This window comes from Balaenoptera borealis (assembly GCF_965194805.1).
Source record: "Balaenoptera borealis genome assembly, chromosome: 19".
NCBI lineage: Eukaryota > Metazoa > Chordata > Mammalia > Artiodactyla > Balaenopteridae > Balaenoptera > Balaenoptera borealis.
The window spans coordinates 53183745-53210224 of record NC_138878.1 but is presented as its reverse complement, the minus strand read 5'-3'; the positions used below and the strand labels follow the sequence as shown (position 1 = coordinate 53210224).

Here is a 26480-nt window from a genome sequence, read left to right as displayed (position 1 = left end):
AATGGCCACCCAGTATAAAAACTACATTTCCCAGCCACCTTTGCAACTACAAGTGGCCATGAGACAGGATTCTGGCCAATGAAATAGGAACAAGTTTTGAGTTGTATATACATATTCCTTAAAAACATGGGGTATCCCCTCTCCCTCCCCTCACCTACCCAGCTGTCCCCAGCCCCCCCTATAATCATTGAGTCTTCCAAACACTTCCCAGGTTTGCGGCAAATTTAATACATGTGTCTCAAAGTCAATGGCGAGGGTCAAGTGAATAAAATAAAAACGGGGTCATGGGGAGAGGGCCATGGACACACACAGGGAAGGGCAATAAGTAGGTGAGTTAGCTGGAGCAGGGGGTGTGCCCTTCCTTGGGCATCACATCTCGTCCAAACCGTAGTCCTCCTCGGGGAAGTCTCCCACTGTCACAACGGATGGCTTGACGAAGGCGCCGTACTTGGCCTGGCATTCAAAGTAGCGTTTCCCATTCACACTGCAGGGCGTGATGGGGAAGGCAGTGTCAGAGGGCTCCTACTCCAGATGCTAGCATGGCTGGGCTCCCCCAGTAGTACATGCATGCACTTACACGTAAATGCACACATACGCGCACACAGGCACACACACAGACACTACAGTGGGGATCTCTACCTGCCATCGTTTTTCCCTAGCGGCTCATCATAGCGGACACCGATCCAGTAGCCAGGCTTGAAATCTGTAAGTCCTGCCCAGGGGAGAAATCCCAATGAAACCTCCTTAAGCAGCTCACCCCAGATTCGCACCTGCCCACTGAGTGTAAAGCCTGTCCTGGCAAAAACCACTCCTTGCTACCACCCAGGACAACCACCATCTCCTGCCCACATCAATATGGTAGCCCCCTTCACTCGTCTCCCTGTTCCTACCCTGACCCCCTATTCACTCAACACCCCTAGTCAAAGGGCGCTCTGTAAAAATCGAAGGGAAACAGCACCACTGCCTTGTCCCAAATTCCTCAAAAGCTGCCCATCCCGCTCAGCATAAAACCCATACTGCTTATGGCCAAATGATTTCTGACAAGGGTGCCAAGACAGTTCAATGAGGAGAGAACAGTCTTTCCAACAAATCGTATTGGGTCAACTAGATATCCACATGCAAGAGAATGAAGTTGGACTCCTACCTCACACCATAACCAAAAATTAACTCAAAATGGGTCAAAGACCTAAATGTAATATGTAACACTATAAAACCCTTAGAAGAAAACACAGGTTTAAATCTTTGTGACCTTCTATTAGGCATTGATCTCTTACATATAATGCCACATGTATAAGCAAAAAAAGAAAAAAAAATTGGACTTCATAAAAATCAAAAATGTTTGTGCTTCAAAGGACACTATCAAGACTGTAAAAAGACAACCAACCCACAGAATGGGAGAAAATATTTGCAGATCATATATTTGATAAGGGAATTGTATCTAGAGTATATAAAGGACTCTTACAACTTGTTATGGGCTGTACTGTGTCCCCGCCAAGTTCACATGTTGAAGCCCTAACCCCCAGTAGCTGAGAATGTGACTGTATTTGGAGACAGGGCCTTTAAAGAGATAACTAAGTTAAAATAAGGCCGTTAGGGTGGGATCTAATCCAGGCTGACTGACATCCTCATAAGAGGTTATCTGGACAAAGACTCCAGGGATGTGCTAGCCCACAGAGGAAAGCCAAGGAGAGAGGCCTAAGAAGAAATCAAACCTGCCAAAGCCTTAATCTTAGACTTCCCGCTTCCAGAACTGTGAGAAACAAATTTCTGTTTTTTAAGCCACCTGGTGTGTGGTACTTTGATATGGCAGCCCTAACACACCACTCAACAACAAAAAGACAAACCGCCCAATTAAAAAATGGGCAAAAGATCTGAATAAGCCATCTCTCTAAAGAAGATATGCAAATGGCTGTTAAGCACCTAAAAAGAGGCTCAGTATCATTAGCCATCACAGAAATGCAAATCAAAACCATAATGCTCTACCACTTCATACCCACTAGAATGATTATAATCAAAAAGATACATAATAGTAAGTGCTGATGAGGACGTGGATTAATTGGAGCCCTCATACATCGCTGGTGGGAACGTAAAATGGTGCAGCCATTGTGGAAACAGTGTGGCAGTTCCTCAAAAAGTTAAACAGAGTTACTCTGTGACCCAGCAATTCCACTCCTAGGTACAAAGAAATGAAAACACATGTCCGCACAAAAACTTAAACAAGGATACTCACAGCAACGTTATTTGTAATAGCCAAAAAGTGGGAAGGACCCAAATGTTCTTCAACTGATGAATGAATAAATAAAATGTGGTGTTGCATACAATGCAATATTATTTGGTAATAAAAAGTAATGAAATACTGCCACATACTACAACATGGATGATCCTTGAAATTATGGTTCTAGTGAAAGAAGCCAGTCTCAAAAGACCATATATTATATGATTCCATTTATATGAAACTTCCAGAATAGGCAAATCTACAGAGACATAACATAGATTAGTAGCCAGCTATGTGGACTAGGGGCGCTGGGGTTTCAGAAATGGGGAGTAGCTGCTAATGGTTACAGGGTTTCCTTTTAGGGTGATGAAAATGTAAAACCGACTGTGGTGATGGTTGCACGATTCCCGTGAACTAAAAGCTAATGAATGATACCCTTTTAAATGGGTGATTTTTGTTTCTGGCTGCGTGGCGCAGCTAGCGGGATCTTAGTTCCCCAACCAGGGATTGAATGTGGGCCCTTGGCAGTGATAGTGTGGAGTCCTAACCACTGGACCGCCAGGGAGTTCCCTAAATGGGTGAATTTTATGGTATATAAGTTATATCTCAATAAAACTGTCATTAAAAAACCCAAAAAACCCCCACACTGCTCCCTCCTGTCTCCGAGGCCCAGCACAGTCCAGCCTTGCCCATGGCCCGGGCGTGCCCTGATCACTTCGGTCTGTGCTTCCCCCATCACAGGCCTAACAATTCTGCCTGTTTCCCCATCTCAGCTCTGACCACTGTGCCCCAGGCTTTCACCTCAGAATTGATCCCTCTGGCCTCCACTTCCTCCATCACAACTCAGGTCATATGGCCTCTGCTTCCCACTTCCCTGCCGTGAACATACCAGGCTGTCACAGTTAGCCCCTGGGTCCGTCTCCCTTCCTGGACTAGATCCCCTTGAGGGCTGAGTCCCCAGCACTGCCCACCTCAAGGCAGGACACGAGGCCTCGGTAAGCCACGTACCTACATACATGACGGTGCCCCGGCGAGGGGGCTGCCCAGGCGCCTGCACCTCACAGCGGCTGCCCACGGGGATGGCACCGGCCTGGGCCTCCTCGGTAAGGCGCTGGGAGCTCTCGGCCTCCTGCTGTGCCCGCTCTTCTTCACTGTATCGACCTAGCTTGTTGCGCTTCAGGAAGGAGCGGACTGAGTCTGTGGGTGGGGTAGGGGGTGAGGGTCAGACATGGGAGACCACCTGGGTCGACCTCTGGCCTAATGAGATAATCTGCCACCCTCACGGGGCCAACACTCCAAAGGAAACCCTTCCGTGCTGGGTGTTGAAGGGCTGTCACCCAAACCCCCCAAGTCTCCCACCACAGCCCTGGCCTCTCCCCAGGACCCCTTGGCCTCCCCACAATCCCAAAACTAAAGGCAAGGTGCCTGCCTGCAGTCTTTCGCGGTTCCCCATCCTCCCGTCCCTTCAGTATCACGCTTGCCTCCACCCAGGCCCAGAAACCTTCATCTTCCCCACCACACATTCTCATCTGTCCTCACATGCCTGCACCTCACTGTCCTGTTGGTTCCACGTATTCTACCATGCTCTGCCCCCTACACCGTGCCCCAGTGTGACCCTGACCACCCCCCCCCATCTGACCCCACATACACACCCCAGACCTTCCTCTCAGGCCCCCTCTACTTTCTCATGGCCCTGTCTGCCTGCCCACACTCGGCCACACCCCCCAGCCTCCATTCACACCTCATGACCGTCCACCCCTGACAGTTCTCCCATGAGCTGTCTGTCCCCACGCCAACCTCACCCCGCCCCCTCGACTCCCCCACGCTTGCCTGCCCCACTGCCCACACCACCGACTCGCCCTCAGTGTCCCCGTCTATCCTGTCTGCTCCCCACCGCCTCCCCTAGCCCCCACGGGCCCCCACCCCCTCCTTGTGCACCCCGTACTTTGCCTCTGGTCGTAGGCTTCTTGTGAGAGCTCGTATTTCTCCACCTTGGACATGTCCTCATACTCCCCAAGACGGGCACCGCTGTGGTCAATGACCTGTAGTGAGGGGAGGGAGGTCAGGGGATCAGGGTCTGGGCAGGGAGACCTGGGATGCTGCGGGGGGGCGAGTGTGGCTGCACGTTGGAGCATTCCGTAGATTTAAGTCTCTCCTGTCTCGGAAAAACCACATTCCTCTACCCTCACCTTTACCCCAGCCTTCTCGCCGGCCCTGAGCCCAGCCGAAGGGGTGAGAGCAGGTGTCTACAACGGCCATCTCCCTCTCCACCACCCATCCAAGGCCCTGGAGGCTGCATCTGCTTCCAGATGACCCCTACATACTGGCATCCACATCATTGATGGCCCCGGGACACTGGAACCGAAGGGCAGAACTTGGGCCTTGCTCATGAACCCTCTGGGCAGTGTGTCTATCCTCTCTGGACCTCTGGGACCCTCCTAGGCTGACCCCAACTTCCAGAGCCTGGTGCATCTCTTCCTGTACCACCCCCAACATTTATTCACTCACCGCCTGCTGAACTCCTCCAAGGCACCCAGCTGGGCCCCATGCTGGGTACTAGGGACACGGTACAAAAATAGATCAATCCCTGCCCTCAAGGAGTGCTCATTCTGCTGGGAGGCCAACCAGAAACAAATGCACAGAGATGGGTATTAAACACCAGATGATGACAAGGTTCTATGCAGACAAATACAACAAAGAGGCTTCTGGAAGGAGGGGACGTCTGAGACAGGCCTGAAGGAACAAGCACAAAGTCCCAGATGTAGAAATGTCTTTAGCCCCTTTGAGAAACAGCAGGGCCAGCACGGCGGCAGTGGAGTGAGCCAGGGGGAGAGTGGGAGACACAACAGATCACTGGAGACTTTGGCTTTTACCTAGAATGAGATGCAGCCAGGGAAGGGATCAGCCAGGAGGGCTCTGATCTGACACAGGTGTTTACACGCTCCCTCAGCTGAGTGTGGGAAGCAGACGGAGGGGCACAGGGATGGGAGCAGGGAGACGGCTTGTGTGATGGTCCAGGAGGGAGAGGATGGAGGCTGGGCCAGGGTGGGGGCAGTGAGGGAGAATCTGGATTCTGGATAGATTTTTGTTTGTGGAGCCCATGGATCAGCGGACAGATTAGATGTGGGTGTGAGGGAAAGACAGGGGTGAGGAACACCCTAAAGTGTTTGGCCTGAGCCACTGGGCAAAATAGAAATAGCCCTTATCTCTGGCTAACGATCACTAAGAATTTCCACTTTCTATATCAGGGGTTTTTCTAAGTTTGAGATTGCTGTCATTCACTGCTGCAAGAAATATGGGTGAGGGCTTCCCTGGTGGCGCAGTGGTTAAGAATCCGCCTGCCAATGCAGGGGACACGGGTTTGAGCCCTGGTCCGGGAAGATTCCACATGCCGCGGAGCAACTAAGCCTGTGCGCCACAACTACTGAGCCTGTGCTCTAGAGCGTGCGAGCCACAACTACTGAGCCCGCGTGCCACAACTACTGAAGCCCACACACCTAGAGCCTGTGCTCCGCAACAGGAGAAACCACCACAATAAGCCTGCGCACTGCAACGAAGAGTAGCCCCCGCTCGCCATAACTAGAGAAAGCCTGCGCGCAGCAACGAAGACCCAACACAGCCAAAAATAAATAAATAAATTAAAAAAAAAAAAGAAAAAAAGTAATATGGGTGATATTTATAAACAGAAAAAGAATTTTAGAAAAAATACAAATTCTCCAGAGGCTCCACCTCTGGGAAACTTTCCTTGTATGGCCTCAGAAGCCAGCAGCCTGTCTATACCTGAATCCATGTGTGAAACCCTCCTGTTTGAGGACGCCACTGCCCTGCCTGACCCACCAGCATCCCAATGCTGAGACTGCCCAGGTCAGTCCAAAGTCAGTCCTATGGGCTCAGCACAGTCCCGACCTGCTCCCACAATGGTCCAGGACCCATCACCTCAACTGGACTATGGAAGAAGCCTCCTCCTTGGTTTTCCTACTCCTCTGTCCTCCACAGTCTGTTCCCCACACGCAGTCAGAGGGAGCCTGTGAACACCTGAGTCAGACCAGGACTCTCCTGGCTCAGAGTCCTCCCCTGGCTTCCACTTCCCACCAAAACAGGACAGGTCACTCTTCAGCCCCTGTACCCCACTCTGCTCCCTCCCACCTCAGAGTGTTTGCACATGCTGTGCCCTCCTCCTGGAGCACGCCTTCCCCTTCTTCAGTTAACTTCAGGTCTCTGTTCAGGCAGCACCTCCTCCAGGAAGTCCTCCTGGATCTCATTGATGTGTCAGGCTCCCCAGTATAGGATCTCCCAGCTCTGTGATCTCCTCCTACATGGCCCTCATCTCACCCACCCTTTACATTTGTTCCTGTGAATATTCAGCTAACGCCTACTGCACTCACTGGACAGAGCTAAAACACAGACCTTCTCAGACTTGATTCACAGCTATATCCCTGGCATAATGTGGATGCTCAATGAACAGTTATGAATAATTGAAAGAAACAAAAAAGACCTAGTTCTCTGGGTACACTAACTTCTGGAGCCATGCAGATTGAGTTAAAAATTCTAGCTATGTTTCTCTTCAGGAAAGTAAATTCCGTACTGAAACTAAGTTTTCTCTTCTGCAAAATAGGGCTAATTATGCCATTTTCCAAGTATTATTTTATACATTCAACTCATCATTCAACAATGTTTCACCGAGCATCCTCTCTGTGCCAGGCACTGTTCCAGGTACTGGAGAAAAATCCATAGTATGCCACAGGTGATTAGTGAGAAGGACAAAAATCAAAGAAAGTGGGAAAGGGAGGAGGTTTAACTTTTATACTGAGGGCAATGAAGCCCTCACACCCGGAAGGTGACATTTAAGTAAAGACTGGAAGAAAGGAGTGAGCCATGTGGGCATAGAAAAAAGCACCATTCAGGCACAGAGAATAGCACATGCAAAGTTCACCTGGGATGCTAGGATGTCTGCAGAGTTTTGGGGGGGCGGGGAAGACTGAGGACAGAGAGGATGATGTGAGCTGATGCATGCAGAGGTCCTCTGTGTTCTGGCTTCTCCCAACATGTGAGCCTCTTTGCTCACCCTGACCCAACTCACACTCTGTTCCCTCTGCCTGGCATGCCCCTCCCACCTCTTCTCTTAGGTCATCCTTCAGATCTCAACTCAGGCATCCCTAACTTCAGGAAGTCCCTTATGATACCCCGAGGTGGGGTCAGGCACCTCTTCTGGATGCCTCCAGTCCCCTAGGCTTTTCTCAGCCCAGTCCAGACCAATCTGGCTGCCAGTGTCTGGTGATGGGTCTGTCTCTCTCCCTGCTGGACTGGGAGCTCCATGCGGTTAGGGCCTATTTTGGTTATCACACAGCGCAAAGCACAGCAAGCATCTATTGAATAAATAAATGAATGGAGGGAAGGGATCCCAGGTAGGGAGGCCTCACATGGATGCGACAGCCGTCATCTACGGGGAAAGAGCCCAGCAGTGCATCCTCCTGATCCAGCTTGCTGTAGAACTTGTCGTCAGGTCCATACAGCTCCAATTCCATGCAAGAAGCAGGGCTGCCCACAACCAGCTGTAGTTTACACTGTGGGGATACAAGATGGGGAGGCGGGGATGAGGTGCAAGGCTGTCAGTGGCCCCACTCTCTGCCCTGAGACTCCGCCCTTTGTATCAATAACCATCACCCCTTCCTCGCTCCTCCAAGAGACCTACCATTTAGGACCCACCTGGTTATCCCTGGCCCCACCTCCTCTGGTCTTGCCCCCACTCCCTGCAACCTCTGATTTTCTCTGGCCCCGCACCCATTCTCTGGAACCTCAGGTTCCCTCTGGCCCCGCCCCGCTGAGGTCCAGTCCCGAACCTCTGCAACCTCGGCTTATCTCTGGCCCCTTCCCTGCGCTGGTGAAGACCCTCCATTTCTTCTTGGCCCCGCCCCTCTGGACCCCGCCCCCAAGGCCACACCTTGAACTCAGCTATGGTGAGGCTGCGACTGTACCGCTTCTGGGAGCGAAAGCTGTTGAGAGAGCTGCTGATGAAAACGTTCACTGTAGGCGCCGACAACCCCGTCACCTCCATCTCGCCGCGCCCTGCGGGGGCCCGCAACCCACTCGGCCTCCTCACACCAGCTCCGCAGCCGCCGCCGCCGCCGCCGCTTCTGGGATATCAGCCCCTCCCCCTGCTCCCGGACCTGGCCAATCCACGCCCTCCCGCCCGGGGTGGGGTGTCCGCCAATCGCTGCGTCTTTTCGCCGCCGCCAGGAAGAAGTCCTGGGTAGGCCCAGCCAATCCTGAGAAGTCTTCCACGGTGCACAGTTCTTCCAATAGCGTCACGGGAAACGGCCTGGCGGGCGAAGGCTGAAGCCTAGAGGAAGGACTGGCAAGAGCTACCCCTGTCCGCGAAGGGTAAACTCGCGCATGTGCACTGGGCTTCAACCTGCAAAGGGCCGAGGCGTCTCCATTTACACTCAGCACTTTGCGGGTTACGTGACGCATCATTTTTCCCGGTTCTCGTACCACACTATTCTGTAAACTGGGGAAGAAAGGCCCAGAAGTTGGAAGCCATATTCTAGGATATCAAAAGATTGAAGCAAGTAATTAATCAAACCTCAGCTCACATCAGCGAGCACAAAGCCGCTGGGAGCCATTACATGTGCACAGCTCCTCCCCTCTTCTGGCGAAGCTAAGAGATCTGACCCTTCCCGCGACCTGTCGCGCGGCGGAGCAAGCGCTGAAGGCTAGGCGGGCAGTGAGTCGCCATGGAACCCGATGGGACCTACGAGCCGGGCTTCGTGGGTATTCGATTCTGTCAGGAATGGTGAGACCCGGCCAGCACTGTGGAAGGGGAGCAAGTAGTGGCCCCAGTACTGACCTCTGACCTCCCCCTCCCCACAGTAACAACATGCTTTACCCCAAGGAGGACAAGGAGAACCGCATTCTGCTGTACGCGGTGAGCGCGAGCCAGCCGGGCGCCCCGGTGTTCCGTGACCGGCCCACAGGTTCCCAACGTGGCCCGGCCCTACTCCCAGTGCCGCCCCGTCCTGGTCTAGCCTCCCAACTGTCCCCCTAGTGAACCCGACTTTCTCGTCTTGCCCATCCGCGAGGTGATTCTCGATTACACCCAATGATCCCAATCTCAAGACTCCATCCCCTAGTCATCCCCTCGGGGGAAGACCATGCCCTCCCAGTCCCATCGGGGATCTCTTTGTGACCCCCTTCCCGCCACTCTCGCCCTCTCTCAGTGCCGGAATTGTGATTACCAGCAGGAAGCCGACAACAGCTGCATCTACGTCAACAAAATCACGCACGAAGTGGAGTGAGTGGCAGGGCCCGAGCTCGGGGACGGGGTTGTTGGCTTGGGAGGCCCGGTCTAAGCATACTTATTCACTCTCTATTCCCTCAGCGAACTGACCCAGATCATCGCTGACGTGTCCCAGGACCCCACGTTACCGCGGACCGAAGACCACCCTTGCCAAAAGTGAGGGCGCAGCTGGTATTGGGGAGGGAAGGTGGCTCATCCTCACCAGACGGAGAAGGGAGGAGGGAAGGGTATGGCAGGCTCTGAGTGGCTGACTGTCCCCTCAGGTGCGGCCACAAGGAGGCGGTGTTCTTCCAGTCACACAGTGCCCGGGCCGAGGTGAGTGGTGAGAGCAAGGCTTTCGGAGTGACCTGGGCCTGGTCCTTCCCGGGGGTGGGGATACCAGTATTGGGGAGATCCTGCCCTTCTAGACCTCCCGAGCTGGACCTTCAGTAGTGGGGAAAGCCCCCTAGTCTGTTCTTTTGGGGTGAGGCTTCTCTGGATGGAGGTTCATGTTGTACCCTGCCCTGTGGATCCAGACCCTTCCTAACCATGCATCCTTTCTGCCAGGATGCCATGCGCTTGTATTACGTGTGCACGGCCCCACACTGCGGCCACCGCTGGACCGAGTGAACCACTCTCCCTCTTGTGTAATAAATGCTGTGTTCTATGCGTGCCTTTCCTCTGTTTATTTCCCTCTCATGGGTTGGACACGGGGTTCCCAGTCTGAAGCAGCGCAGTGCAGGGCGCGGTGCTGCACGTAGGCGTCAGGCCTCGAGCTGGTGAAGCCGCAGTCCTCACACACATGTAACTTCTCACGGCGCTCACGATAAGCGTAGCTGGCCGGCTGTCCGTGTACGTTGGCAAGATGCACTTCTAGTGAGCAGCGCTGCGTGAATGCTTTCCCACAAGCTCCGCAGCGGAATGGCCGGATCCCTGCGCAGGTGGGCCAGAGGGAGAGAGGACAGGCAGGGCAATGGCCCCCAGACCAGCACCCCCTGACCTCACCCTCCGTGAGCATTCCCCCTTTCCTACTCCAAGTTCGCCAGACCTTGGCCTGCTTCCCACCGTCTGTCTGCTACCTCCGCCCCGTGCAAACATGGGAGCTGTGTGTCCCCACCCTCCTCACCAGGATGTTCCTTCCCCTGGAGGAGAAGGAGGGAGGCTTTCCCTTGCACCCTTCAATATGGGACCTGAATCCTGTAACCAAGTACTTGTTTTCTCTTTGTATCCCTCAGCGGGCCCCCACCCTGGCACCACCCCGACACCCATTGGCTGGGAGCTGAGGTGCATGGTATTCCCAGCCTCCTGAGGGCTGAGTCTCTGCCCCAGTAACACACGCCCCGCTTGTGCACGGAACTCAAGTGCACGGAAACTCCACATCCCATGCACCTCCCTCCAGTTCGTTCCATCTCCCCCCAGCAGCGCTTCCCAGTCCCTGCCACTGCTTACCCGTGTGAGTCCTCATGTGCCGCTTGAGGTCAAAGGTGTTGTGAAAGCCCTTGCCACAGCAGTGGCACACGTGGCGGCGGGCAGAGCTGTGGCACTTGAGGTGCCGGGTCAGCATGCGCTGCAACAGGAAGGCCTTGGGGCAGAGCGGGCAGCCAAGCGTCCCAGGGCCCCTAGGAGTGGCAGTCGGAGTGCCCTGGGAGGGCTGTGGGAGGGACATGGGAGTTAGGACCCCACCCCATCCCTCCACTGGACAAAATGGAGCGCCTAGAACTGGGAACCAAGGAGGTCTGGGAAGGCCGGAGACTGCAGTTTGTGCGTGCTCATGCCACCCTCCCCCCAAGGCCTTCCCTGACCACCCTGCCCCCATCGCCCTTACTTTGCTTTCTATTTCTCCATAGTACATGCCATCTTCCAACATAATATTTTTTTTTCCTAATTTTATTATCTATACCTGCAGCTCCCACCAGATTATAAGCTTCAGGAAGGAGTGAGTTTTTGTCTTACTCCTAAACACACATTGCCTAGAACAGTCCTGGCTCCCAATAAAAACTGAAATAATCTCCAGCACATTTAGTCCTCCCTAGGGCTTTCCTTCTTCCACTGCACGCACAGCTGAGTATCCCTTCTGAGAGACCCCAAACCTCCTCCCCCATCCCCCATCCAGCTCCTGTTGCCTTGTCTGATTCTCTGACATAAAGCAAACCGCCATCCACTTACTGGCTTGAATCCTGTTCTTCTGCCCCACTGGGCAGAGAATCCCTGGGGGCAGGGGCTGTGGCTGCCCACGCTGGGGAAAGGGCACTTGGGATGGGAGCTAACAGTGAGCCCACTACTAAGGAAGAAAAGGCATTCCCAGCAGAGAGGACAATGAGTGGAAAGGTCCTGAGGCCAGAGTGGCATGAGGGGGTAACGGGCAGGCAGGTTCTCTTGAGGCTGAGAGCGGGCAGGGGTGAAACTGAGCAGGGTCTTGTGGGCCAGCTGCACACTCACCGCTGCCCAAGAGTCCCCGAGGCCAGAAGACTGGTGTGCCGGTGGCCCCCCCAGGCTGCTGCAGTCTGAGGAGAAAAGCCAGATGGTGATGCTTTGTGTCTCCCCTGCCCCTCACCTCTAGGCCCAGTGAGGGGCCCACCTGGGACATAGGCATCTCCCCGGAGGTGGTCAGGCAGATGGCCCCAGTCGGGTGGCTGCGGACGCCGACTCCTGACCAGGAAGGCACGGGGCATCACCACCGGGAACAGCTCCCCACACACACAGGGCTGCTTCCTCCGCCTGCTGTCAGACCTCAGGCCCAGGAGGACTATTCCAGGTGGGAAGGGAGGGGGAAGCCACGGAGCGGTCTCATTCTCTCCATGCAAATTTTGTAACAGGCCCAGGGGGCAGACTTAGCTGGCTCCAGTTACCTCTGCCTTGGGCCCTGCCATTCCTCCCCCTTCTCCTCTGCCCGGTTCCTGAGGGTACTCTCCAGCCTCCAGGGGAAGACAAGCACTAGGGCCCCCAGGGAGGTCAAGCAAGGGCAAGACTGGAGCCTAAGCAGCTCTTGGGGGTGGAGAGAGGAAACAGAGACCCCAGTGGGGCTGAGTGTTTTTCCATAGTACCAGCAGGGCCAAGGACCCGAGGGTCTGTTTGTCAAGCAAATCAGTCACTACCGGACCTCCAACAGCCTGCTTGGTTATTCAAATCACAGCAGCCGTTCGAGGAAGCAGGGGAGGGGCTGACTGTGATTGCTTGCTCCAGAGGGTGGAGAGACAGCAGGGTCCAATTGGTAAGGTCAAAGTGAGGATCCAGCGTGTGCATCTTCAAGCAAGAAACTCTACCTCTCTGATCCGCAGGTGCCCCGAGCTGACGTCCAGCCGGAAGCACTGTTCAAGTGTACGGGGTATCACAATACTGGTTTGTTACTAGTCCAGCTCCTAGTAACTCCCTCACTCTCCTACGGTCCAGGAACTATAAGGGGTCACCTGACACAGCCAGGGGCTCCCAGGACCCTTACCCCAGGACTCTGGCTAGGCTCCGTTCTAGATTGGTCATTGGCTTCTTAGCCAGGGGTTAAGGATTTTGAATATTCCCCATGCAGTTACTTTCACTTAGTCACCCAATGATTTTCTGAGCTTCAACTATAGGCCAGGCCTAGCTCAGCACTGAAAATGAAGACATAAATGTCCATGGGGGAGACACAGCAGTGACAGTCCAGAATGACCAAGGCTATGATGGCGGAAGCACAGGCAGAGTGACCCAAGCTTCAATGGGGAAAAGCCAGGGGGCTCAGGGGACCCAGAAGAGGCTCCTGATCCAGTCTAAGGGTTCAGGGATGACTTCCTAGGTGTGAGCCTTGAAGGAAGAAGAGGTTTCTGGTAAACAGGGAGGGTTTTCCAGGCAGAGGAACAGTGTATAAAAGGCTTGATGATGAAAGAAGCAATATTTATTCATTTCTTCACATTTCCTGAGAGTCAGTCCTGCTAATTCATTTGCGGAAGCAACAGAGGAAGGGCTGGAAGCCTGCTGGCCCAGAGCTTTGCCACTTTATCTCTGTAGGACCTGGGGCAAGTCACATCTTGTCTTGCTGAGCCTGTTTCTTTCTTTCTTTTTTTTTTTTAACATCTCTATTGGAGTATAATTGCTTTACAATGGTGTGTTAATTTCTGCTTTATAACAAAGTGAATCAGTTATACATATACATATGTTCCCATATCTCTTCCCTCTTGCGTCTCCCTCCCTCCCACCCTCCCTATCCCACCCCTCTAGGTGGTCACAAAGCACCGAGCTGATCTCCCTGTGCTATACGGCTGCTTCCCACTAGCTATCTTATTTTACATTTGGTAGTGTATATATGTCCATGCCACTCTCTCACCCTGTCACATCTTACCCTTCCCCCTCCCCATATCCTCAAGTCCATTCCCTAGTAGGTCTGTGTCTTTATTCCCGTCTTGCCCCTAGGTTCTTCATGACTTTTTTTTTTTCCCTTAGATTCCATATATATGTGTTAGCATACTGTATTTCTTTTTCTCTTTCTGACTTACTTCACTATGTATGACAGACTCTAGGTCCATCCACCTCACTACAAATAGCTCCATTTCATTTCTTTTTATGGCTAATATTCCATTGTATATATGTGCCACATCTTCTTTATCCATTCATCTGTTGATGGACTCTTAGGTTGCTTCCATGTCCTGGCTATTGTAAATAGAGCTGCAATGAACATTGTGGTACATGACTCTTTTTGAATTATGGTTTTCTCAGGGTATATGCCCAGTAGTGGGATTGCTGGGTCGTATGGTAGTTCTATTTTCAGTTTTTTAAGGAACCTCCATACTGTTCTCCATAGTGGCTGTATTCTGAGCCTGTTTCTTCATCTGGAAATGGGACTAATGAGTCTTCCTACCAATGGTTTGTGTTGAAAATCCATGTAGATCACCCAGGGAGAGGATCTGGCATGCATCAGACATATAAATGCGAGTTGCTCAAAAGTCTTGAAGGGTGGGGTGGCTAGGCAAGCATCTGAGTTTCAATCACCCCATGTAAAATGGGATTTTTTTTTTTTTTTTTTTTTTGGCTGCACTGCACGGCTTGTGAGATCTTAGTTCCCTGACCAGGGATCGAACCTGTGCGCCCTGCAGTGGAAGGGCAGAGTCTCAACCTCTGGACTGCCAGGGATGTCCCTGTAAAGTGGGATTTTAAGTGTCTCCATCTCCCAATTGTTGGACTTTACGCAGCTGTGACTGGTGTGCCTGGCCTGGGTCGGGACGTAGGCCCAGATGCACTGGGGCCAGATGCGCTGAAGAACAAGCCAGTGAGCGGGTTATGGGAGCCATTTTGTTCGTCTCAGGTGCCCAGTTCTCCATGCCCAACACCATGTCTCTTGGAACAACTGGTTTCTGAGTTGTTGCTGAAAACACATTAGGGAAAAACCCTGGGGCTGGGTATCTTTACTTGCCCCCAAGTCCCTTTTCTGTCCTGCTCTGTGTCCTGGGAGGCTGACCTGGGTGGTCAGTATCATTTGGGCTCCTGGGCCCTCTGGCTTCCAGTGGGGTTTAGACAATGAGGAGCCCGGCAGAAGATGGGGGATGGGTTCCCCCAACTCCCTCCCTGTGGGGTTGCCAGGAATGCAACTCCCCTTAGTGCAGCTCTCTCCAGGATTCGCTTTTCTGGGTTCCACTTTGCTCCCTTGTGCCTTGTGTGGGGAGTAACACCTCTCCTCTGTTATCGGTCTAGGGTAATGCACTGGCCCTGAGGTTTCCCTGTTCCCTGTCCACTTCTCTGCAAAGGATCCCTCTGCTAAACTCTCTTTCGAATATCCCACGTGAGCATGCTGTCCTCTTCCTGCTGGAACACTGTCGCATGCACACACATTCATCAGCAGCGGTTTCTTAACCAGTCGGTTTGTCTGAGGAAAGTCTGGTCCTTCCAGGGCTGAAGAGCTTGGCATTAGGAGGTGGAGACTGGCAGACACACTGGATCCTCTCTACCAGCCCACCTTCCTTTTGTGCTGAGAGAACCCAATTTTGTTGCAACAGTAACAGGCCCAGGACAGGGGAGGTGGCTGGTCCAAGCAAATTAAAGCCAACTCCATTCCTGTTGCCTGCAACTGCTCTGAAAGGGGAGGCATCTAAGAAGGCTTTGCACTTTTCCCCCACTATCCTGGTGGCTGCCCTGCTTTGTGTCTTTGCTCCTGGTTGGGTGAAGGTGTACTGCTGGGAGCTATGGCAGCCATATTGCCACCGTGAGGGCCTAAGCTGGAGAGTGAAACTCAGACTCACAGAGGGTGAAATAGAGCAGGAACAGAATCAAGAGTAACAAATGTCCCTAGAGCTTGGGGCCCCTTAAGCCAGGTGTTTGCTACCTGGAGTTGAAGACTTAACTATGATACAGGGTGGGAGGAGGGGTAAAATCCATGAGGGACTGAGGCTCCAGGTGGTCCCCTGGGTGTCCATGGGCCTGGAAACCAATCGCCTCAGAGATCTTAGGCACCTGTGGCCGAGGCAGGCAGGGGCAGGGCAAGTGGGTCTCCAGTCTGCAGGGGTGGTCAGTGGGCCGGGGCAGGGAGAGGGAGCCTTGAGAAATAAACAATACTGGGCATCTTCCCAAACACCAAGATCAGGGATTTTATTTAGGGGAAAAAACCTGTATTGTGAATGTGTCTTGGATTTAAATGTCATGAAGCAACAAGGCCCTGCCCAGTGGGACCCATTCTTCCTCCCACCTCCTCTCCTACCCTCGCCCTGAGCTCACTCCATTCCAGCCTCCTGGCTTCACTGCTATTCCTTTCATGTACATCTGAGCTTGCCATGGGGCCTTTGCACTGGCCTTTGTCTGCCTGGATACTTGCCCAAGTGTCCACACGGCCTGTGCCCTCTATCAAGCCTCAGCTCCAACATCACCTAAGAAAGGCCTGCAACCAGCACAGGGAATGCCCTCAGTTTACCTACAGTTAGACAGTTATTTTAATTTCTGTCGTGTTTCACTTTCTAGAAGGTGAATGCCACGAGGGCAGATGCTTTGCTTGTCCTGTTCCTCGCTCTACCCCTACCGTGTAGAGCAGTGACAGCAGCTGGGACCAGCAATTCCTCGGGGCTGGTAGGATTTTTTTCAACAACTGCATGATTGGTTCAGTGTTTGCAGGGCCAACAGAGAGCCACGTCCTCACGTTGAAGTCTGGCTCTACCACCAGGCAAGCCTCGTTTGACTCTCAACTCTATGGGACCCGAGGCAAGGCACTGGATCTCTCTGAGCCTGTTTCTGGTGGGCCGTGATCACCAAACAGAGCAGGGAGGAACTCACAGGCAAGTGGGGGTTCAGGCCAAGCAGGCTGCATGGTACGACTGTGCTCTAGGAGGGTCCTGCTCCTGCCGGCTTCCTTTTTACAGACTTGGGACAGTGAGGGCTTTTGTGGTCACAAGAGTGTCCTTCTTAGCAGACATGCCACGTGGCTAGATGCCTGCTGCCTAGGGAAGCTGGTACCAGTGCTGGGAGCTCACGGGATGTTGAAGCTGGACAGTCTTGCTGGGAAAGGAATTACTGGTCCCAGTTGCTCGGTGGCCTGGGCATGCTCCCTGGATTTGTCCTTCCTCACTTTACCCTGCTGCAAATGGGAACAAAAGCCTGGAGCTCACAGGATCCAGCATGGGCCTGGCCCAGGGGCTGTAAGCCAGTGTTGTGGCAGTATGTGAACTGGTGGCCAGGGTCTGGGACATGGTGATCACAGAGGCTCCAGTGGGTTCTTGCGCATCAGTAGGGGGCAGGGAAGAAGGGCTGGCCCCTCCCTAGAGTACAGCTGGGCCCCACTGGGCAAGGACCACACGTGACTCCACAGCAGCTCAGTGGGCTGGGGACAGGTGACGTGGGAGCCAGGTGCTGGGGTCATCATTATTACAGTTCCCCAACAGTCCTGTGTTCCCCACGACAGAGTCCTGGAACAGGGCCTGGCACTGGGGCATCTGTGAGTTACCTGGGCTCTCTACCCTCTCTCCCTGCATCCATCTGAAGGGGGCTTTGTGGATGCGCCAGAACAGGCACCAGGAACCACTCCTCCAAGCTGTCAGTTTATTTGCGTAAAATAACTATTTCTTCAGAAGCAGCAGGGCTGCGGTGGAGGGGGTGCTGGCTCTCAGTCCCCCGTGCCTTCCTCCGCACGGCCTGCACCAGCAGCTCTGAGTAGTGTTCCAGCAGCGCACGCAAATCTGGGCTGGCCAGGGGGCACAGTGTAGGTGGGGAGGGGGGGCCTGGGCTGGGCAGGGCCTGGGCTGGGGCCACATCGGTCCCAACCAGCCAGCCGTTGGCCTCTAACTGGCTGTGGATCCACAGGAAAGCGGAGGCCAGCTCAGTCCGTGCCTGCCGCTGCTCGGCGCTCACCTCGTCACTGGAGGCCATCTGCAAGGGGCGCCATCTTGTTAGGGGCCACCTGGGCCAGGCAGTGCCAGGGAGCCCCTCAGTCCTTCCCCCTGACCCTGGGGCTCGGCTCACCAGGTGGTAAAGGTCCAGGGCTTCTTGGAAGGTAGTCTGCAGTCTGTGCACGACGGTCCCCACATTGCTCAGCTCAAGGGGATCTGGGGGCAGGACCCTGGCTGGCCCCCTCGGTTCCCCGCAGTGTCCAGGGCAGCCCTGGACTGGACTGAGCGCATCTGGGGGTGGAGGGGACGAAATGAGAAAGACACTTCTGCTTTTTAGCTGGTCTAAAGAGGCCAGTGTTGCTGGGCCGACCCCAACTGTTGTCCCTCTGCCTGGGACGCTTCCCTCAGTCCCCAAGGCTACCTTCCCACCCCTCCGGCAGGTGTCTCCTCAAATGCCACCTTCTCCCTGAAGCCTTTTCTCATCATCCTGTTTAAAACTAACCACTGCTCCCACCTGTCACTCCCTAAACCCTTTCTTTCTCTTCTTTTTCTCAGCACACATCGCTTTGTGATACACTTAACACTTTCCTTATAGATTTAGTCTGGGCGTCTCCCCCAGTTAAGGTGTCAATTCTCTGCAGTCTTGTTTACCACCAGGTCCCACGTCCCCAGGGCCCGGAACAAAGCCCAACACAAACGAGGTACTCACTAAATACGTAGGGCAATGAATGAAAGAGTGGCACAGCGCCTGTGGCCAGGTCAAGTGCCCACCTTGGGATGAGCTTAGGGGACAATCCCTTGTCCCGAGGATGGTACTCACCAGGGGTGGGCTCCAGGGGGGAGGTGATGCTGCCAGGGACCCCGGGCCTGGCCTCTGGAAGTGGGGGGCTGTTGGGACGGGCAGGGGTATTGAGGGACTCAGGGGCCAGGAACGTTGGGAGAAAGGTGGCGTTGTGGAGCCTTGGGGCGCTCCCATCCACAGGGCTGGGGGCCAGGAAGCTGGCTGTTGTGACCGTGACATTGGGCTGGGTGGCCACAGGCTCCTGGGACCAGACACACGTGGTGGGAGGCTCCAGTTGGGGTGGGGGCAACACGAGCCTGTCACAGATGCTTGACAGGGTGAGTTTCAGGCTGGCGCGGGCCTCATGGTTGCCCCGGGAGGGCAGGGCAGCTTCTTGGCCCTCACTGTCAGAACTGGGTGTCACTGTGGTGGTGATGACCTGGAGTTCCTGGCCCAGGGAGGCCAGCTCCCCCAGGGACGAGGACCTGCACAGAGGCCTGGCCGGCTCAGCCAGGACAGGGCCCTCACTGTCCTCAACGGAAATGCTGCGTGGTATCTTGGCACAGGAACTGGCAGTGGCCTCCATGCAGGAGCGGGCGGCGGGGGTGTGGACACCCTGAGCCAGGCCTGGAGTGGGTAGAGCTGCGGGTGTCGGAGGCTTCTTGTCTGTGGGCGGCACAGAGGAGGGCAGGATGCAGGGCGCCAGGCCCGTGAGGCAGGGGGCTGGAAAGGAAAAGGCAGCTTACTCTCACACCCCCGCTCAGAGCTGATGGACAGGGAGCCCCGGCCAGGGTGGCTGCAGGGTCTGAGTGGATCCTGTCCATCCCCACCATGGCTCAGCTAGGCACCCAGGGCCATTTGCTGAGAAGGCTAGGGCTTTTCACCCGGGGGTGGGGACACTCACTCAGTGGGGACCAGGCTTCCAGGGTCTCGAGGGGCTCCTCAGCCTTCCCCCCAGAGATGACCTGCAAGCACAGCCTTGAGGTGAGGATGAGGCCACCAGGCTCCCAGCCCTACGTCTCGAGGGAAGCGGTCCCAGTACTCACGTTGGTCCTGCCTGGGCAGGTGTAGCCAGTACCTGCTCTCAGGGGCTCTGCTCTGGGCGGGCTCCCCCCGAGATCTGTGAGTTTGACCTCCGGGGATTTCACGAGGTGCAGGGGCAGCCGGGAAGGGAAGGTGTGGGTGAACCTGTAGGGGGGAAAACAGGTGGTTGTGGCTGCCCTGGGGGCGCCTGAGGGCACACAGCCCCACCCCGCGGGGAGACAGAGAGCTGGAAGGCGGGGTGGGGGTTCACTAGTTCACCAGCTCCCACCTGGATGTCTTCTGGTGGCGGGAGAGGAACTGGCCTGAGATGCTCAGCCGGGGATTGAAGAAGTCGTCCTCGGCCTCAGAGGCCTTCAGGTCTCTCAGGGATCCGTGGAAGAGCTCTAGGGCAAGATGCCGAGGGCGCCCTCAGAAGCCCTCCAGCCAGCCAGCCCTGGGCCCCGGCAGACCCCCAGACCAGCAGACAGATCCTCAGAAACCCCCATCAATAGACAACACACACTTTGGGAGCAAATGGAGCAGGCAGAAGAAACCATGCAGCTGGGCCCTTAAGTAAAACATGCGCCCTCCCACCACCCTCGCCAGCCCTGCCAGGGAAAGCCTTACCCCAGAGGAGCCCACACTGAGCCCAGTCCTGGATGCCGCCCAGGCAGGGGTCAGAGAGGGGCATGGCCTACCCTCAGGGTGGGCGTCAGTAAGTGTCTCGAAGTGGTGGCGGAGGAACTTCTCTTGCTCAGGGGTCTGGGGCAGGGAGCCGTTGGATATGCTTGGCACCTCGGGCTGGGACAACTCTTCTGTGGTACCTGGGCATCCTGGGGAGAGGAGAAGGGGGTCGGGGAGAGGGAGTGGGCAGGAGAGAACCATCAACACCATGAATCATGGCAGACGCTCTGAAAAAGCCACTGGCCACTTAACAATGGAGAAAGCTGGACTTGCCCATCACACACCCTGTTGCCACCAGGCGGAGAAGGAAGGGCTAATGCGTCTGTCTTCCAGGGGAGGAAACTGGTGCTCAGTGGCCACCAAATGCAGGGTTGATGTTGGGCCAGTGGTTATATATCATGACCATCCCCTGGCCAGGCCCACGCACTGCCCTTCCCCACATCTGGCCCCTACTTACCTGGTGTAGGGGGCGTCACATCAAACTGAGGGTCTGGGTCTGGCTGTGGAGGGGAGGAATGGATGGTGGTAAAGCTGCACTCCAAGTCGGCCTCTGACTCCCCTGAGTCTGGAAGACAGGGTGGGAGGGGTCAGGAGTCCAAAGGTGGGCCCTGACTGAGTCAGGTAAGGCGCCCTGGGTCTCAGGGCTTCAGTTTCCTCATCTGCAGAAGGGTGATGATAAGACCCGCCCCCTATTTTGATGGACCAGCAAGGCTACACTTCGAGGAAGGTGTAGAGCTGGGCTCCCACTGGTGGGAAGTTGGGCTCCAGAATTCTAGAGTGACAATAGCAGGGACCATGTCTGTCTCTGTGACAGACTCTGGGCTTCAGGAAGACTTGGTCAAGGTCACCATCAGTGCCAAGAAAGGGACGTGGCCAGGTGAACAGACTACTGCAGGGTGTACTGCCTGGTGCTCACTCACCCTCAGGTGGGCTCTGGTCCTTCGAGCCGATGGAGGGGGCCCTGAGGTAGGAGTCACCTTGCTGGTCTCCTGACGCCCTCTCTACCTCCTCCGCACAGTACTTGCTGCAGTGCCCGTGGGGGTGGGGAGAAGGAATGATAACGTACTGGTTAGTAAACAAGTGGCCCCCACCCGGAACGCCTAGACATCTGCACCGGCTCCTGCTGGGAGTACAGCCTCACCTCTCCTGCCGCCTCCAGAGGCCCCCGCACCTCCTCCTGGAACCAGGGAGACAGGCTGCAGCAGAGGCTGCAGGGCTGGGCTCCTGCGCCATCCGGGCTTCACCCCCCGCCCGCCTCCCTCCCACAGGCCCACTGGGAGAGCGGAGAGCAGTTCTTCCAGGATGTGCCTATCAGCTGAGGTTTCCTCTCTCCAACTAAGGTTCCCCTTGGTGCAAAGGACACCCACCTGTCTGTCCCTGTGACTGTCACCTCTGTCGCCAGGGGGTAGATGATGAGCTCGCTGGCCTCAGAAGACTCCCTCTGTAGGGGTGGGAAGGAGGGAGGCCCGCAGCCATTGTCCTGGGGACTCTCTGACTGTGGCGGAAGACAGCACAGCCATCAGAGGCAGCCGTGGCAATCAGGGCTCCCCAAGCTGCTAGGTGTTCCGCCAACACCGATGGTAACAGTAAAGATGTCGGTAGTGATGGCAGCCCTCATTGTTGGATGCTCCCTGTGAGCCAGGGCCTGGGCTGGGGCCATGACGAGCTCACTCTGTGCTGCCCCTGCATTATCATCAGCCCCTTTACAGATAAGGAATAGGTATGGCTCCAACCCTCTAAGAGTCTATTCATATGAAATTCAAGAACAGGCAAACCAATCCATGGTGAGAGAGGTCAGAATGCTGGTTACCAGGGCTTCCCTGGTGGCTCAGTGGTTAAGAATCCGCCTGCCAATGCAGGGGACACGGGTTAGAGCCCTGGTCCAGGAAGATCCCACATGCCGCGGAGCAACTAAGCCGGGCACCACAACTACTGAGCCTGCACTTTAGAGCCCGTGAGCCACAACTACTGAGCCTGCGTGCCACAACTACTGAAGCCCGCGCGCCTATAGCCCGTGCTCCGCAACAAGAGAATCCACAGCAACGAGAAGCCCGTGCACCGCAACGAGGAGTAGCCCCCACTCGCCGAATCTAGAGAAAGCCCGCGTGCAGCAACGAAGACCCAATGCAGCCAAAAATAAAAAAAAAAGAATGCTGATTACCTCAGTGGGAGTACTGATTGGAAGAGACACAAGGGGGTCCTCCAAGATCCCCTTCCAAGAGGTAGAGAATGCTCTATATTTTGACTTGGGTGGTGGATACATCGGTGTGTACACAGGTAGCAATTCATCAAACTATATATTTATGATTTATGCACATAACTATTTATATTATGCCACATAAGCAAACTTATATAATAGAATAAAAAAGAATTTTGTTTGAAAAATAATAGAATAAGAGCTAAAGTTGCTTCAGCACCTTTTAGGGCCCAGACCCTGTTTCTAGAACTGGATTACCGTAAAAGCCCCCTGTTCACTTTTTCTTTCATGACCATTTTTAAAAACGACCTTTTCTGAAATCTTTTTTCTTAGTCACCTTTCTTTTTTAAAAATATTTATTTATTTATTTATTTATTTGGCTGCACCGGGTCTTAGTTGCCGTGTGCAGGATCTTTAGTTGCGGCATGCAGGCTCTTGGCTGCAGCATGACCAGGGATCGAACCCAGGCCCCCTGCATTGGGAGCACGGAGTCTTAACCACTGGACCACCAGGAAAGTCCCTTTTTTTTTTTTAAATGACCATATTTTTGAAAATCAAAGCCCAGAGAATCAAGCCTTGCTGCAAGTTACAGAGCCGGAAAAGGGGTAGGGCCAGGGCTCCACCTGCTCAAATGCCCCCCGACTCAGGCATAGGCCTGCCCTCAGGCCCAAGCTCTTAACCCCCAAGCGACCCCACCTCCCCGCCTTCTGGTCTGCCCTGGGAAGTTTCACTGTGCACCAGGTCCGAGGCTCACCCTCCTGCCCTCTACCATCTCATGTAACCCTCTCGCACCCCTCGAGTGGGACAGTCGGCTTTATTTTCAGAACGAGAGCACTGAGGCCCCAGGTCCTGCGCCGGCAGTCATGGGGCAGGGGCTGTAGGCCGGGCTGGGGCAGGCAGTCCATACCTCGTTCAGGAGGCCCGCCAGTCTCTGCGACTCCACTGTATCTAGAACAGAATCCTCTAGGCTCTCAGGCTTCATGGGGGTAAAGTAGCAATCCAGGTCCTGGGCATCCAGGATGGTCTTGAGAGGCTCCTGGTCAGCCCGCTCCGCCCAGCGGCCATGTGGCTGGTAGCTGCGCTTGGCGTGGAAGGCCGAGCTGTCTGCCACATCATCATCTCCTAGCTGAGGGTGACAGGGGACGGTCAGGCAGCTAGCCAAGTGCTCACCGACTCCAGTGAGGGCCCGGGACACTGCACGGACCCGCATCCAGCCTCGTGGCTTTAAACATCAATTAGAAACAACTTCCAGATATTTGTTTCCAGCCTGAACCTTGTTCTTAAACTTCAGAAGTGCACATGCAACTGCTCCACGTCTCCACATGGATGTTTAGTGATCTTTCAAAGCAAACATGTTGAAGACAACAACTGACCTTCCCCCTAAACCTACTCCTCCTAACGCCTTCCCTGTCTCAGTGATTCTTTGCAGCTGCTCAGGCCCCAAACCTTGAGGTTCTCCTTCATTCCTCTTATTCTGTCCCTCACACTTCACATTGTATTTCTTCAGCTCTGCCACCCAAACACATCCAAGATATGGCCACTTCTCTTCCACGGTCCCCTAACCCTAACCCTGGTCCTGCCCACCACTGCCTCCTACCAAGACTTGCTTGAGAGACAGTGGAGGGTGGGTGCTTGAGAACTTAGGCTCTGGAGCCAGCCTTCTAGGGTCGACCCCACCTCCCCTAATTCCTAGCTTGACCCCAGATAAGTTACTTAACCTCTCTGGGCCTCAGTTCCCTATCTGTGAAATAACAAGGGATGTGAAAAGCCCGTACATCCAGGAGGATTAAACAATACATATAAAAGACTCAATAGAACCTGTACAGAGTAAGTGTTCTGTGAATATTTGTTGGATGTAACTCCAATTGTAATATGCACTGATAAGAGAAAGCTTGGGGGCCTGAGAGAGCACAGCCACATGCCTGACCTGGTCAGCAGTGCAGGGGCTGATGACAGGGAGGATTTCCCTGAAGAGCTGACATTTAGGCTTTGATTTGAGGTCTGACATTGTTCCTGAAATAAACCCTTCAACCTGGGGTTTAGGATTCTGCTGCCAACTTCTAACCCACCAGCTCCTGGCCTGCCCCTCCCTTAATTAATGATCACTCATTCAATCCTACCTTCATCTTGGTCCCTCTCTTTCTCTCACATCCAGTTGTTTGGCTCCACCTTCAAAATCCATCCAGAATCCAACCACTTCTCCCCCCAGGTCCAGCCTCTAACCTCTCCTGCCAGGATTATCACAGCAGTCTCCTCCCTGGTCCCCCTGCTTGCCCCTCAGGGTCTGTTTTGCACAGGCAGCCATAGGGACCTGTTAACACCTGAGTTAGAGCACGACCCTCCTTGGCTCAGAGCTCTCCCTCCTGTCCATCTCACTCAGCGCTACAGGGGAAGAAATAAGTGGAGAAGGACAATAAGGGGTGTCGAGGGGACGCAGCAAGCCCACATGGTTCCTCACCACCTGGCCCCCACTGCTTCTCTGAGCCCTTCTCTGCCATTCTGCCCTCATTCACCCTCGACCCAGGCATCGGGCCTCCCTGCACCTCCTGGAACATGCTAATAAGCATGATCCTGCCTCATGGCCCTCACCCTTGCAGACTGGTCTCTCTGCCTGGAACATTCTTTCCCAGGATCTGTATTTCTCACTTGCTTTAATTCTGTTCAAATATGTGAAGGCCTCCCAGTGATGCCTTTTCTTTTTACCCTAAAATTGTCACCACCCCCAACACTTTGTATTTTCCTTCTCAACTTTTTTGTCCTCCATAGCGCTGATTATCAGTTCCCCAAATACTATATAATTTACCTGTTTGATGTGGCTATTGTCCACCTCCCAAACTAGAGAATGAGCCTGTGAAGGCAGAGACTTCATCTGCCCTGCTGGTTGCTGTATCTAAGGGCCACAGCAAGGCCTAGCACAGGGTAGGCACTCAGTAAATATGTGTTGCATGAAAGAAGGACTGTCTAAGCGGAGAGTGGAAGGATGACAGGGGTTCTCCAGGGAAAGGAGACATGTGGAGGGGAAAAGTGTTCCCAGAAGAATGAGGAACATGGAGGAGGGCACCCCTTCTTTGTCAGCTCCTAGGCGTCCCACTCTCCGGGCAGACTCACCAGCCGCTTTGCCCAGAGTGGCAGCTTGCCGTTGGTCAGCAGGCACTGAGGATCTGGAGAGACACATGGAATCCATGAAAAGAGAATAAGCAACCCAAGAGACAACAGGCAACAAAAACAGCAGTTCTCCAGAGACAACACAGGAAATGACAGACATCCAAAGATGGTCAACCTCTCTAACTGTCAGGGAAGTGCAAATTTAAACAATGGGATATAATGTTTTACCCGTAAGACTGACCAAAATTAAAATGCTTCAAACTATCAAAAGTTGGCAAAAGTGTGGGGAAACGGAGGGCTTAACACTGACTGCTGGGTGGGGCAGTAACTGGATTTGGAGGGCCCTTGGGGTTCTCTTTTAAAATAAAAAGTATATCCGACTTCCCTGGCAGTCCAGTGGTTAAGACTCTGTGCTCCCAATGCAGGAGGCACGGGTTCAATCCCTGGCTGGGGAATAAAAATCCCATATGCCACGTGGCACAGCCACAAAAAATAAAACAAATCTTAAAAAAAAAAAAAAAGTGTATTAACCCCAGGATCTAGCAATGCCAGTCCTCGGCCTGAGGCCGAGGAGTGGTCAGCACAGCGTCATTCACAACAGTGTAAAGTTAGAAAACACACAAATGCCCACCCAGAGCAAAATCACTGGTTATGCTGCTGGTTAAAAGAGGGAGGCCTCTGTTTTGTATTCACCAACCTACAGGTCAGTAAGATAGTTTTAAGAAGAAAAAGATACAGAATGATATCTGCAGTATAATACAATTTGCTGACACAGATGTTTCCTATGGATATGCACACATATATATTAATGATCAGGAAAAGGCCTATAAGGATTCATACCAAACTCATCGAAGTGGCCACCTGGGAGACGACGCTGGATTGGATGTGAGGGTGGTGACAAAGAGAATGAGCTTACTCTCTATTTG

The 26480-nt window shown here is 54.0% G+C and overlaps 4 protein-coding genes across 9 annotated transcripts in view; 1 reads left to right on the top strand and 3 right to left on the bottom strand.

Moving 5' to 3' along the window:
* Positions 1-204: 204 nt before the first annotated feature.
* TBCB (tubulin folding cofactor B) lies at positions 205-8386 on the bottom strand. The gene is made up of 6 exons (XM_082370076.1): positions 8157-8386; positions 7636-7779; positions 4161-4257; positions 3224-3412; positions 640-712; positions 205-484 (listed from the first exon to the last, which is right to left on the bottom strand). Exons 1-6 carry the CDS (start codon positions 8268-8270, stop codon positions 370-372), a joined length of 732 nt encoding a protein of 243 aa, XP_082226202.1. The 5' UTR covers positions 8271-8386; the 3' UTR covers positions 205-369.
* A 343-nt stretch (positions 8387-8729) lies between these two features.
* On the top strand, positions 8730-10158 carry POLR2I (RNA polymerase II subunit I). The gene is made up of 6 exons (XM_082370079.1): positions 8730-9008; positions 9086-9140; positions 9433-9506; positions 9594-9668; positions 9776-9827; positions 10059-10158. Exons 1-6 carry the CDS (start codon positions 8950-8952, stop codon positions 10119-10121), a joined length of 378 nt encoding a protein of 125 aa, XP_082226205.1. The 5' UTR covers positions 8730-8949; the 3' UTR covers positions 10122-10158.
* An 18-nt stretch (positions 10159-10176) lies between these two features.
* Positions 10177-14692, bottom strand: OVOL3 (ovo like zinc finger 3; the record flags this gene model as incomplete). 2 transcript variants are annotated; one of them, XM_082370078.1, is made up of 4 exons in its annotated part: positions 12070-14692; positions 11931-11995; positions 10941-11142; positions 10177-10424 (listed from the first exon to the last, which is right to left on the bottom strand). In XM_082370078.1, exons 1-4 carry the CDS (start codon positions 12161-12163, stop codon positions 10177-10179), a joined length of 609 nt encoding a protein of 202 aa, XP_082226204.1. In that variant the 5' UTR covers positions 12164-14692. The 2 variants fall into 2 exon arrangements, with proteins under 2 accessions (XP_082226204.1, XP_082226203.1); XM_082370077.1 differs by lacking the exons at positions 11931-11995; positions 12070-14692 and having other exon boundaries at positions 10941-11502.
* A 1321-nt stretch (positions 14693-16013) lies between these two features.
* Positions 16014-26480, bottom strand: part of WDR62 (WD repeat domain 62) — a 49970-nt gene continuing 39503 nt past the window's right edge. For 3 of the 5 annotated variants that reach the window (XM_082370058.1, XM_082370060.1, XM_082370062.1), the window contains 12 exons: positions 25558-25610; positions 23357-23575; positions 21620-21747; positions 21173-21276; positions 20710-20817; positions 20267-20401; positions 19858-19972; positions 19592-19733; positions 19450-19510; positions 18585-19268; positions 17898-18055; positions 16014-17804 (listed from right to left, as the gene is read on the bottom strand). In XM_082370058.1, coding sequence (XP_082226184.1) covers positions 17478-17804; positions 17898-18055; positions 18585-19268; positions 19450-19510; positions 19592-19733; positions 19858-19972; positions 20267-20401; positions 20710-20817; positions 21173-21276; positions 21620-21747; positions 23357-23575; positions 25558-25610 — 2234 coding nt within the window. In that variant the 3' untranslated portion in view covers positions 16014-17477. The remainder of the gene's footprint in view (positions 17805-17897; positions 18056-18584; positions 19269-19449; positions 19511-19591; positions 19734-19857; positions 19973-20266; positions 20402-20709; positions 20818-21172; positions 21277-21619; positions 21748-23356; positions 23576-25557; positions 25611-26480) is intronic. The other 2 variants (XM_082370059.1, XM_082370061.1) reach the window with 2 other exon arrangements.

Bases quoted from the DNA above. Each gene is read 5' to 3' on its own strand.
- TBCB (XM_082370076.1), bottom strand. From the start codon at position 8,270: ATGGAGGTGACGGGGTTGTCGGCGCCTACAGTGAACGTTTTCATCAGC. The intron at 7,780-8,156 runs GTGTGGCCTTGG...GTATCCCCACAG, and splicing joins TCACCATAGCTGAGTTCAAG to TGTAAACTACAGCTGGTTGT. The intron at 485-639 runs GTAGAGATCCCC...CACGCCCTGCAG, and splicing joins CTAGGGAAAAACGATGGCAG to TGTGAATGGGAAACGCTACT.
- POLR2I (XM_082370079.1), top strand. From the start codon at position 8,950: ATGGAACCCGATGGGACCTACGAGCCGGGCTTCGTGGGTATTCGATTC. The intron at 9,009-9,085 runs GTGAGACCCGGC...CCCTCCCCACAG, and splicing joins ATTCGATTCTGTCAGGAATG to TAACAACATGCTTTACCCCA. The intron at 9,828-10,058 runs GTGAGTGGTGAG...CCTTTCTGCCAG, and splicing joins CACACAGTGCCCGGGCCGAG to GATGCCATGCGCTTGTATTA.